Raw genomic sequence first — 11,752 nt, forward strand, 5'->3', positions numbered from 1 at the left:
CGCAAAGGACCACAACCTCAACGTCCCCGAAAACCTGGGAAAACACTCACGGTTCCGGATAATAATAATAATAATAATCATGAACCCTAAACACAACTATGACCTTCCTCCTAGTCTGCAGGGCAAAAACGACAGGATACTCTGGTATGGCTCACATTACACCAATTTTCAAAGGAGGCCAATGTAGTGAACCTTCAAATTATCAGTCTACATTGCTTCTCTCGATACCTGCAAAAGTTGCAAAGTTCATCATATGTGGCGGACTACGTGACTACTCAGTATACATAAACTTATTTATAACCGAACAGCCCACTCTCAGAAAGGATCACTCATCTATAACCAACCTGCTGACCGCGGTGAACAAATGGGGAACCATGGTTGATCGAAATGAGGAATGTTGACTTACTACACCTTGATTTCTTAAAACCTCTTGATAGAGTCAGTAATATATGTCTCATGAATAACCTTTGTTCCAATAAAAGGCTATCTGAATCAACTCTAAACGGCAAGATGGTGTAGGCAGGCCCTTTTCTATCAAGGCTATAGTGTATATTCATTCAAAAGCAGTTCGTTCTCACCTTAAACCTACCCCGGTAACATTAGCTTGTTATTCAGTGGGATGGGGTTTAACATTGTTTTACACTATTTTCTTTATATTTGCCCCCTCGTACCCTCCAATTCCAGTCTAGTTGACCTTTTATTTTTATAAAGGTTCTTAACAAGTATGTGTGTGATCAGATTGTTCAAAGTGGATTGCGCTAATATATTACATAGTTCTGATAATCTTATTACATTATCCCAATATGCTTCAAAACTATGGACAGAATCTCGCTATAATTTGAGAATATTTTCCCCTTTTAACTTTAAATAATCGCAGGTTCCTACCTGGTGACATTGATGATCCCCTGTTATTAGACGCGGAAGCTCGTTAAGTCAAAGCTTCTAGTAGTAGTACGCGAGGTGCCATTATGTTGGTATTCCGCGTGTTTAATAACAAATTAACCGTTTGAATGTAATATCATTTTGCCCCCTGTGGAACTAGATATCTCCGAGGCTATAGCTAGAAGATCCGTAAACTTTAATTTATTAAACTCAGGGTGGCAATACGTTTTTCCCTTTGGATAGTCGATAACTCGAATGCCATATCCAAAAAAGTGATATCAGCATCATCAGAGAATGTTTTCAAAGAAGATCCGGGTTTCCACCAGAATACCAGTTGAAAGGATTGACATAAGTCCACCGACCTACTAGCCTTAACACAGGAGACTAAAGAAGCTTGCCTCTCAAGGTTGTTGGGATAAGAGCGAAAATTTGAAAGTGTGTGACTTGCTTCGCCGGGACATGCGTTCAGCTTCTTGTTTGAGACGTTATGCTAGGTATTTCTCTTCAAGCATCCAAAGAAGCCAGCTAGATATCACAAAGGTTTCATTAAAGGATGTGATCAATCAAGGGTTTAGTAATCACTCGAAAACATTCACTGAGGATAAGGAAACTAAGATCACGCGCTTGAGTAATGGTCTTCGTGTGGCTTCTCAAAACAAACTTGGTAGCCAGTGTGCAATAGGAGGTTTGTTTCAGTTTTCATTCTCTATATTATTAGTTATTATTAAGGCTGGTCCTCGATACGAGGGGAATTTTGTCAGCGGGACTTCTCACTATCTTGAGAAACTAGGATTCCACGTTAGTCCTCCTTTTATGTTCTATTTCTAGTCATCTGACCTATACGCAGATCGAAATTCTTTTCAGGAAGCCATGGAAAATTGTAACTCAATTTTTGACTGTCAAGTAGCCAGGTAATTTCATGTTTCAACTTTTATTTACTTTTACGTTGGGGTCATTAATAACAAATGTAGTTACTAGTCGGTAACAAACTGCTTGTTCTCGTTTTATGATCATAAAGTTGCATTTCTTATTAGCGTATTGCCATTTTTACCGTGTATCATACATTTGAACTTCGGTTTTTTGCGAGTTTTGAAAACTATATTAAATTTTAGCTAACACTTGCGTTTAGACATTTAATTGGACCAGCAGCGGGAATCAGTCACTTTAATTAATGCGATTCGTATATCGACGTATGCTGGTTAGAAGAAATGATTTCTGAATTGATCATCGATAAATAGGATGAAGATTGAATTATCTTCAGCAAGCGTTGCAGACATGTTATCCGATTCCCGTTTGACGTTGTACATTCACAGTGCTAATATGATATATTTTATTAAGGGATTCCGACGGATCACGACTTTATACTAGGAACAAATATCCAAATTTGCATTCGACGCGATTTTTCCAGGGTTATCAGATTCTCTTCGACTATCACTTCTGAATCAAAGATATATAACAGCCTTACTCAAGTTATGAATTATCGTAAAAGCGCTAGTACCAGGTCCATTCCTTACCCTTATTATCAAGCCGTTGTGACATCCTCTTTTATTTAAACTTATTTGTTAACATCTCATATTATAAATGACTCCTAACGTATTTTGCTGCTACATATCCTTCAAGTCAGTAGGATGACGGACTGGTTTAAATCAAATTTTCAGTGTTCATAATAAAAAGGCAAAATTTTTTGTGTCATTTTCAGTGTTTCCAGCTAGTCGTTGTTGTTTACTTAATAGTTGATTTTTTCGTGATCTGGATGCTTTAATTAGCATGGTCCTTTCGGGATGAAGGCATGAAAAACGTCGACTTAGGCACTGTAATAAGTCTATTTTCCTAATCTCTTGGTAAAGTCTTATACGTAACTTTGAATTGTTGTTCTTACCTTCACTCCCCTTGAATGGAGTTCTAAAGGTCCGCTAACATTGACTTCTTCAAGCAGTGCAAGTTGTACCAGTAAACCGCTTATTCGTTTGTTAATGATTATAAAATAATGATATAAACTCATTTTGTTGCATTTTAACAATATATAGCGAGTGCATATCTTAATCAAGATTGTCGTCCGTTCTCATTGGCTGGAAGAGAAGGAACTTTGAAATTATCCAGGAACGTCAGACTAAAATCTAAAACCAATTCGGGGCGTAATTGGATCGTGATAAATGTTTAGTAGCTAAAAATTCGCACCGTTAACTATACTTCATTAACACAAGCTAAACGATCTGCTTCTCTATTCTACGCGACAGTAATTCCACAATCGGTTTTTCTAATGCATATTACGCTAACCTAACACAAAACCAGGTACATGAGTGGGAGAGAACCTACGAATAACAAGCGTAAACATTTGGAAATTAAAACGATGAGTCTGTAGTCTAAGTATCCACCTCTTAACCAGTAGGTCCCTTGTTAGTAGAACTCTACTACCTGTCTTCCATCTCGATATATAGATAGTGTCACTAGTTCTCACTCAAAAAGAAGTCGCTCAAACCCGAGTATATATATGCAGGTAATTTTACTGATGTTAGTTTGTTTCTTTGGATGTTTTATGCTTGTTATGCTTTGATTTATAGAGATTTTATAGTCTATGCAGTATCTGGTTTCAACACAAATATGGATAAACTTACGCACATATTATCTGAAACAGTTCTTAGGGCAAAAATTACTCAGGAAGAGGTTGAAATGGCAGCTAAAAGTATTTCTTTTGAACTGGAAGCCTTGGAAAGATCACCACCAGTTGAACCAATTATGAATGAACTACTACATGTGGCTGCTTATAAAAATAACACACTTGGCTTGCCAAAGTATTGCCCTAAACAGAATTTAAATAAAATTAATCGCGAAGATATCATCAAATTTGTTGCCGCTCAATTCAAGTAGGTTATTTTTTCCTTGAATTCAATAAGTATAAATCAGTACACCATCTTAAATATTAAGCTTTGTTTGTAAAAGGTTACCCTTTCCAATAGTACATGTTTAAAAACATCTGACAATATTCTCCTAACAGCAGTGCTTTATTCATGCTAGTCAGTTTCCTTTTTGTCAGATTGTTGTCTAGGAAATTAAACATTCTTTAGATTTTTAGATTTCCTAACGTGATCGTCCGTAGTAGTTAACATCCTTTAGTCATTATTATTACGGCGTATATTTATTACTGCCTTATATAGATGCAGAGAAAGATAAAGTATAAGTGTATGTACTCTCTCAAGACCAATCTTCAGTGACTTCAACTATTGTTAGTTAGCCAGTCATAACGTAGAACCCGGTACGTATGTACGTTGGTTGAAGTTACTATACTCCATTAGCACAGAGAGAAATAAAATTGTCAGACCAAATACTAGAATAGTAGAGGTAGTAACCTATTTGGTGGTAATAGGAAAGATTAGGCATCGAAGACACAAGTCAGTAGGAAAATATAAATTCGTGAAGTGAAAATAAGGAGGAGTTGTGAGGAATTCAGGAGCTCGAAATTTAGAGAATGATAAAGAGTGAATGCACCTGCGCCACTGCAAACAATTTTGAGCAATATCATTCAAAGTCTCTAACCATTGGTGTCATAACTTGTGGCCGAGTGCCGTTTTATGCATAACGTGATAATACCGCCAATTAGAGATCAGTGAATTATCGATCGGACCAATGATACACGAAACCCGTACGAGCAGTCCAGAGTACTTGTCGGTCCTGCTATCTGCCTAGCCCAGCCAGTTAAGTCCAAAACACCAGTCTCAGCCTCTGCAGTATGAATCGTTTATTTCAAGCATACTGGGTTTATATACCAAACAGACAGACCACATCGTACCATAAAATAGAAAATAACATTTGTACAAGATTCAGCTAAATGTGGCTGTGAATAGGAAAATAGTAAAGGATAGACAGGGCGTAATTCAAGAATAGTAAATCATATAACAGTAGTTTACAGGTCAAAACAAGCCTATAATAAGAGGGACACAAATATGAATAGTTAGTTAACAATTATAGAATAAAAATATATGTATCATATCGGTCCATAAATAGTTCTCAAAAGTTACCAATCATAATCCTTATCGGGACATAACAATTGGTTACGATAATCACGTGATCCCCAACCAAGTAGTCTATACCTTAAACCGTGAGATTAATTTTACTTCATATGTCTTTTTTCCTGTACTATATCCTTATATACAATGTTTCTTTTATATGTTACCATCATTAAATTAACTACTTGTATGAGTTTGGTGTTGATCTTGTGCTAATGAGGTGTCGCAACTTGGACCGATGTATATCTGTGGCTTGTCCTACGTTGTAGCTGACTGGCTGACCTATTAACATCAATTATAATTATCTCACAGACTCCAACCAGGAAGTTTACGCATCTCAACACTTATAAGTCTAATTCTAAGGATTGATCCCATATATTATACTGGATACCATCAGGGTTTACCTAAAGTACTATTTTAAGCACTATAATACCGTTAAGGTACGTCGTGGCTGGGTGTCACTGTAGTCAGAGAAGCTTCAAAACTCTATGCACTAGTTTACCACCACCTATTACTGTATATTTTATCAGTAAACCCATCCTGAAGGCAGCGTCACTGACGTCTATGCATTTTACTTATCCCAAGTGGCTTTCATACCAATCACTCTTTGCAGCTAGGGTTAATTGAAAACGTAAAAAACTGTCCTCTTACGACAATAAATCTTGATATGAAGTGTAGTTATGTTTAACTAGCGTTTCTTGCCTCGTTCTTGCTATTATCGTGTAGTTTCCCTCTTCTTTTTATCGCAGCTCTAATTTTTCTTCGTTCTACATTATACTGGTTTATGCATACATCTGAAAAGTTAATTAATTAATAGGCTAAATCATCTTAAAACGACACTAAGATATGACTTTCATTATGTCAATAATGCAAAGATAACTGTTGCTCTATTCACATTCATAAAGTAAATCATGTATTTAAAACCTCTGTTATTGTTGCTTCTTTATTATTTAGACTCATCGCTGGTCATTTCCATCATGTTTTCATATACATGGTGTCGTCTTACTCTTTCTTGTATTGCGCATCTATTGGTACTATTCAATAATAGTTTTGACCATTTTCTATTTTAATTCGTACATTGTAGACCAGAGAACATGGTGGTAGCTGGTGTAGGAATTGAACATGATGCACTAGTAAAGTCTGTAGAGAAATACTTTATTCCAACAGTGCCTAATGTATCTTACGAAAAGGCGGCTAGTGATGTGCCTTCACCTATCACTACTGTCTCCGAATATACAGGTGGTTATTATAAGGCAAGTATTGTTTTATGCATGGTTTATATTTTGGGTTGCATTTCTGTTCATGTGATTATCTGTAGAATCTAAGACGGTGTTGCTTACATTTGGTGTTCAAACCAGTCGGTACTAGAAACATATAAATCCTTATTGTTAAGAAGTACTAATTTTTGATCAATGTATTATGCTTTATGATCAGAAACCTAAGTAAACTTTCTAAGAAAGAATAGGTTGACAAAATATATTAGTTGATTCGGTTGACTGATTATTGACGGTGTGAGAAAACCCTTTGGTGGATGTGAGATTTGAAGTGGTGTTTGGGATTCAGTAGCCTCAGATTTTGTTTTGTTTGTCCAGTTTATTTATCGCGGCAACAGAAAAAAAATAAAAGGACTGTCAAAGCTTCGACTCATTCTTGTACGGTGGCTACTCGCGGAATTAAGCGGTATTGAGCCTTAACTTGTTAACCGATGCTTGACACAGATGCTAAAATTGCTAAGCTACACATATTTGTTACATGGAGCAACAGTTCATCGGTTAAAACAATCGACGATCAGTCTTTTACTCACAGTTTCAATCCTTTTCCCACCGTCTTGGCTATGAGTAGACAGTTCTTATCATTGATCATCACTCAAAAAGTGTTTTTCAGTGTGGAGCATAAGGACTTAATTGACTTACCGAAATCCATTAGTCGTAACAGGTTATACTTTTTATCACAGAAAATATACTGCAGTAATATTTTAAGTATGCTTCACTGACAAAAACTCGCAAAAAATTTTAGTTCAGAAACCATGTCACCTTTTTTGTTCAAGCTAAATTTGAATCAATGACATCATAAAGTCAGTTTATCAATCGGGTTAATAAATTGCCTTAAACTATATGCCACAATTTTGTATATAAAGTGTTGAACCACACTTCATCAAATTTTCTTTCGGTGACTAGACAGTATGACTTATTTATTTATTTATTTGAACACATAAATATTGGTACAAAGAGACACCAGATACATATGCGCCACACAAATCTCATTTGATTTGTGTGAGGGATGTGATACTGCCCGACTGCCCAGACCGAAGCAGGTGGTCTTCTTAGGAGACCACACCCGGAGCCTTTGACCTAAAGATCTGATCGACAAGGCAGTGGAGCATCGTAAGGAGATGCAGTCCCATGGTAGCCGGTGACCAACGGTTGGTTTTTACGCCATTTGTTCCTTCAGGATACTGGAGTCCATGTGCACCATTGGTTTGGAATCAGAGTTTTCCAACTCCCCTAGGTGGACCCGCCATGTCCACCAACCCGGTTAAAGCGCCGTACATTCGCTTTTCGTCCTCTCAATTTCGAAAATAACACCTGTGGCACGAGAAGGCAGTGAGTAGGACTTCCGTAGCAGAGGCTATATACGCGTGGTCATTGAGGGCATTTGGAGAGAGAGAGCAGACTTTCCCCACTCGGCCTTACCAGGGCATTTGGGGTATAACTAACTCCTGCCAAATTATAGGGCTCAAAGCTTAGATATTTCACGTTATACTTGTCTACCATGTTGCACTAGTTGGTGTGCTTAGTTGTTTGGAATATGACTCAGTTTTTAGTAGATTAGTTTTAGAAATGACTGTACAGTTTATTAGTCTAAACAAACACTTGTTTACTGTAAACTGAAAGTTCAAACTATGTTCTTAATACTTAACTTTCTAGTACACAAATATTTGTATCAGAAGGGACGAAACGGCCGTCCAGTGCTTCCAGGTTTTCCCTGGTGGTTTAGCTTCAATTGACCCACGCTTTCAACTATGAAATATTTGTATCGTTGTCACAATGTTATATATTTCATTCATTTAGTTATTTCGTTTATCCAAATGATCTTTCTCCCTAAAAATTATAATATACAAAACTGTACATTCAATCGATGGGAAGATTCAAACAAACAATACTCACTAAATTTCATCTTCACCCCATCGCACAAGCAAGTGGCTATCAGGACTCAGTAGCTGAATGGATAACGCGATGGCGTTTGAAGCGAAAGGTACTGGGTTCGAGTCCCAGAGTGAACATCAACTCTGAGATGCAGGCACATCCAGTTGATGAGTCCCAAATACGACGAAACGCGTGTCCTGGATTCTACTGCTAGTCACTATCCATCTTTGCTTACCAATCCAAAGTTTGTTTACCTATTTTAAAAATGAAATATTTTTTGTCAATCACACTTTCCTTTTTTTTTCGATCAATCAATTAATAGTTAGAACGTGATTTATCACAATATCATGCACCAATGCCTGAATATGCTCATGTTGGTATCGGTTTTGAATCATGCAGTTATACAGATCCACAGTTCGTATCAGCTTGTGTACTTCATTCATTGCTTGGTGGAGGTGGATCTTTTTCAGCTGGTGGACCCGGCAAGGGTATGTATACTCGACTATATTTAAATATTTTAAATAAGTAAGTTAGTTATGTGTTAATATTCAAATATTTTGATTTTCATAAATTTGTTTTATCTTCGACCATTGGTGATATGAATTTTTGTCTGATGTAATTCTCACTCATGTTGGAAATTAAACAGATATCACTGATGACATTAGATAATCTTCGCACAATTTAGCTCGGTAGCTGAAATTGTTAATGTGGATCCATTAGATTCTGCAAACCAGCGTCCGGCTAAAGAGGAAATTAGGAATATTGAATAAAGCCATTAATAATAATAATAATAATAAAAGACGTTGGAAGTGGATTGGACATACATGAAGGAAATCACCAATGTGCATTACAAGGCAATCCCTAACTTGGAATTCGGAAGGGAAGCGGAAAAGAGGAAGGCCAAAGAACACATTACGTCGGGAAATAAAAGCAGATATGAAAAGGATGAATAGCAACTGGAAAGAACTGGAAAGGATTGTTGAGGACAGGGTTGGATGAAGACTGCTGGTGAGGGGCCTATGCTCCTCGACGAGGGGTAACAGGCGTAAGTAAGTAAGTAATTAAATTCTAACTCAACGATCCTAATGCATCATAATCTCTGCTAAAACTGAATATTCTGCTCGAAGAATTAAATTTTCAGTAGTGTATTTCAGGAACAAGTAGTTAGGTTCTTAGTCAACTATGAAGGTGATATTTGTCCCAAATGTAGGTTGACGTTATATCCAAATAGCTTCAAATGAAACAGTAATATCTATCAGTAACTTTAACCAGAAAGCTAATAATGACCTATGAATTTCGACAGTGTATAATTAACTGACAGATGCTCGAGAACATCCCATCAGCCTTTGCACAGTATGAAAAGCCAAGAACACGTAGACTGAAACGCGCCTCCTGGATTCCACTGCTAGCCACTGTCCATCTTTGCTTATAATGTTTGTGAAATAAGACTATATCGAGGCAATACGCACAGTATGCACATATGCCAATTAGAGACTGACCAGTTGCAGTCCTAAACATCAATGGGAAGATTCAAACAAGTAATACTAAGTGAATTCAATCTAACGATTGTTGAAAATGGCATGAACTGTTATTTCCGATTTAATTTGAAGTCTATCCAGTTCTACAGGATTATTAGGAGGTTTTTTTGTGTACCTAGTATGTTCTTTGGCACGAGTCAAGATTTCGCGAGATGACTCTCCAATATAGAAGGCATCACAATCGACACAGCCTAATTTGTAGACGCAGTCCTGTGTAGATATGAATGGGATCTTTTCTTTTAATCGAACCAAAGTATTTCTAAGTGTGTTCGTTGTCTTGTAATATACTTTAATTCTGTGTTGTTTTATGATCCTTTGGAGTCCTTCTGTTGTGCCATGACGGTATGGTCAAACTGCAGTACCAATCCGTGGCATTTCATTCGAATTATTATTATTATTATTACGTACTGAACTGTCTTGTTTTAATATACTTCTAATAATCTTCATAGGAAAATTGTAACATACTAATTACATTCTTTTGTTCTTTTTGTTTGTCCTCTTCTGAAGTGATGATCTTGTTGGTTCTTCTAAAAAATGATTTAAGGCTAACGAGATCTTAGCACTGAAAGGATGTGCTGAATGGAAGTCAATATAACAATTAGAGTGTGTGGACTTTCGGTAAACGGATAGATTTAGAACTCCATTTACATTTCTTTTCACTAAACAATCTAAGAAAGGTAGCTCACCATGTTCATTTTCATTCTCATTCGTGGATGTAATATGAGATGAAAGTGTATTTATCCGTTTTGAAAACAATCTTAGATGAATCTTTTTTATCACTACAAATGTATCATCTACATATCTAAGCCAAATTCGTGGTTTAATGTCGTTGGTGAAAATATTTGATTCTATGTGTGCCATAAAAAGATTGGCCACAATCGAGGGGGGATCCCATTGCTACACCATTAGTTTGTTTGTATAACATTCTGTTAAAAGTGAATAGAGTCGACGTACTATTTATTTGTGTGCGCGATAGAAAGGGATGGTACAATTAAATTTTCAAACCCAAGGTATATTTCAAACTTCGCTATACTTGTCAGGTTCACTAGAATAACGGTTGAATTCACCTGAATAACGCACCCGATGTTGACTTGTGTCAGAAGAATGTCTTGGTTGATCGGGAATATTTATATATGAAAGATATATGTGTGGTTCCACAATAAATCATAATTCATTCAATTTAGGCTCACATTCAAGGTGATAAGACCATAGCAACACTCAATCATAAACCAGTCAAACGTAAAAAAATGGTGGGTTCAAAATGGCTATCTATGTAAAATAAGTTTCAAAAAATAAGAGCATAACCTGTTTGTTGATAATTAGTTTAACCATTGAGATACAAGAAAAGGGGGATGGTTTCTGATTACGAACAAGTAATATAGTCATGAAACATGAATTTCACAATACTTGTATGGATACATAATCATTATAATTCTTTAAGAACAAGTCAGAAATGTCCAATGTAGTGTTAGTAGTAGTTCTTACATACTGTTAGTCAAGTGGTAACTAATGGCCAAGCTATGTGTGTACATTTACTAATGTAATATTTCTTTGGAAGATTTCTTGTTTTCTGTCGTATGGTTACTCAAATTGTCATATTTTTGTTAACTAGTTTAAATATCAATACATATTTCATGTTTTCCTTGTTTTCTATCTTCTAGACACCATTGGGTTAATTCAGCACAGGCTGAAAATCATGCTTATGCTGATACAGGATTATTTACTGTTATTGGCAGTTCATTTCCAACTTATCTAGATCGTTTAGTCTATACTTTGGTTGAGGAACTGCATCATACTATATCATCCTCAATATCACATGAAGAGTTGTCAAGGGCTAAACATCAGTTGAAATCTATGCTTCTAATGAATTTAGAAACTCGTGCTGTTTGTTTTGAAGATATCGCTCGTCAAGTGCTTACATCTGATATGAAACGTGAACCAGAATATTGGGTTGATCAAATAGGTAAATCGTATTTCGTTTTTAAAATTGTTAACGGCAATTGTGTTTTCTTCTACTTACTTTATCCTTAGTCTTTCAAAGTTGAAATCATGAGCCAATTGAAGCTAGATCACCATGGAAAACCTGGAAGCACTGGACGGCCGTTTCGTCGGCTCTGGCTCGAGACTGGCAGGTCCTGGGTCCGCATCCCACGATTGCGGTCTCTTTGATGCTCCCTGCTGA

At 36.5% G+C, this 11,752-nt stretch overlaps 1 protein-coding gene and 1 non-coding gene across 3 annotated transcripts in view; both read left to right on the forward strand.

Moving 5' to 3' along the window:
* Positions 1 to 1,295: 1,295 nt before the first annotated feature.
* Positions 1,296 to 11,752, forward strand: part of Smp_094050.1 (mitochondrial processing peptidase non-peptidase alpha subunit (M16 family)) — a gene marked incomplete at its 3' end in the record, with an annotated part of 13,040 nt that continues 2,583 nt past the window's right edge. Inside the window, exons 1-7 of one of the 2 annotated variants that reach the window (XM_018791651.1) lie at positions 1,296 to 1,567; positions 1,601 to 1,680; positions 1,711 to 1,793; positions 3,444 to 3,746; positions 5,971 to 6,148; positions 8,355 to 8,557; positions 11,232 to 11,533. In XM_018791651.1, the coding sequence (XP_018645169.1) occupies positions 1,342 to 1,567; positions 1,601 to 1,680; positions 1,711 to 1,793; positions 3,444 to 3,746; positions 5,971 to 6,148; positions 8,355 to 8,557; positions 11,232 to 11,533 (1,375 nt within the window). In that variant the 5' untranslated portion in view covers positions 1,296 to 1,341. Of the gene's footprint in view, positions 1,568 to 1,600; positions 1,794 to 3,443; positions 3,747 to 5,970; positions 6,149 to 8,354; positions 8,558 to 11,231; positions 11,534 to 11,752 lie in introns of both variants that reach the window. The other variant, XM_018791652.1, reaches the window with a different exon arrangement.
* Positions 8,101 to 8,167, forward strand: Smp_tRNA_00746_Gln_TTG.1.1. The gene has a single exon. It is a non-coding gene (tRNA).

This window comes from Schistosoma mansoni (assembly GCF_000237925.1).
Source record: "Schistosoma mansoni, WGS project CABG00000000 data, chromosome 1 unplaced supercontig 0135, strain Puerto Rico, whole genome shotgun sequence".
Classification (NCBI taxonomy): Eukaryota; Metazoa; Platyhelminthes; class Trematoda; order Strigeidida; family Schistosomatidae; genus Schistosoma; species Schistosoma mansoni.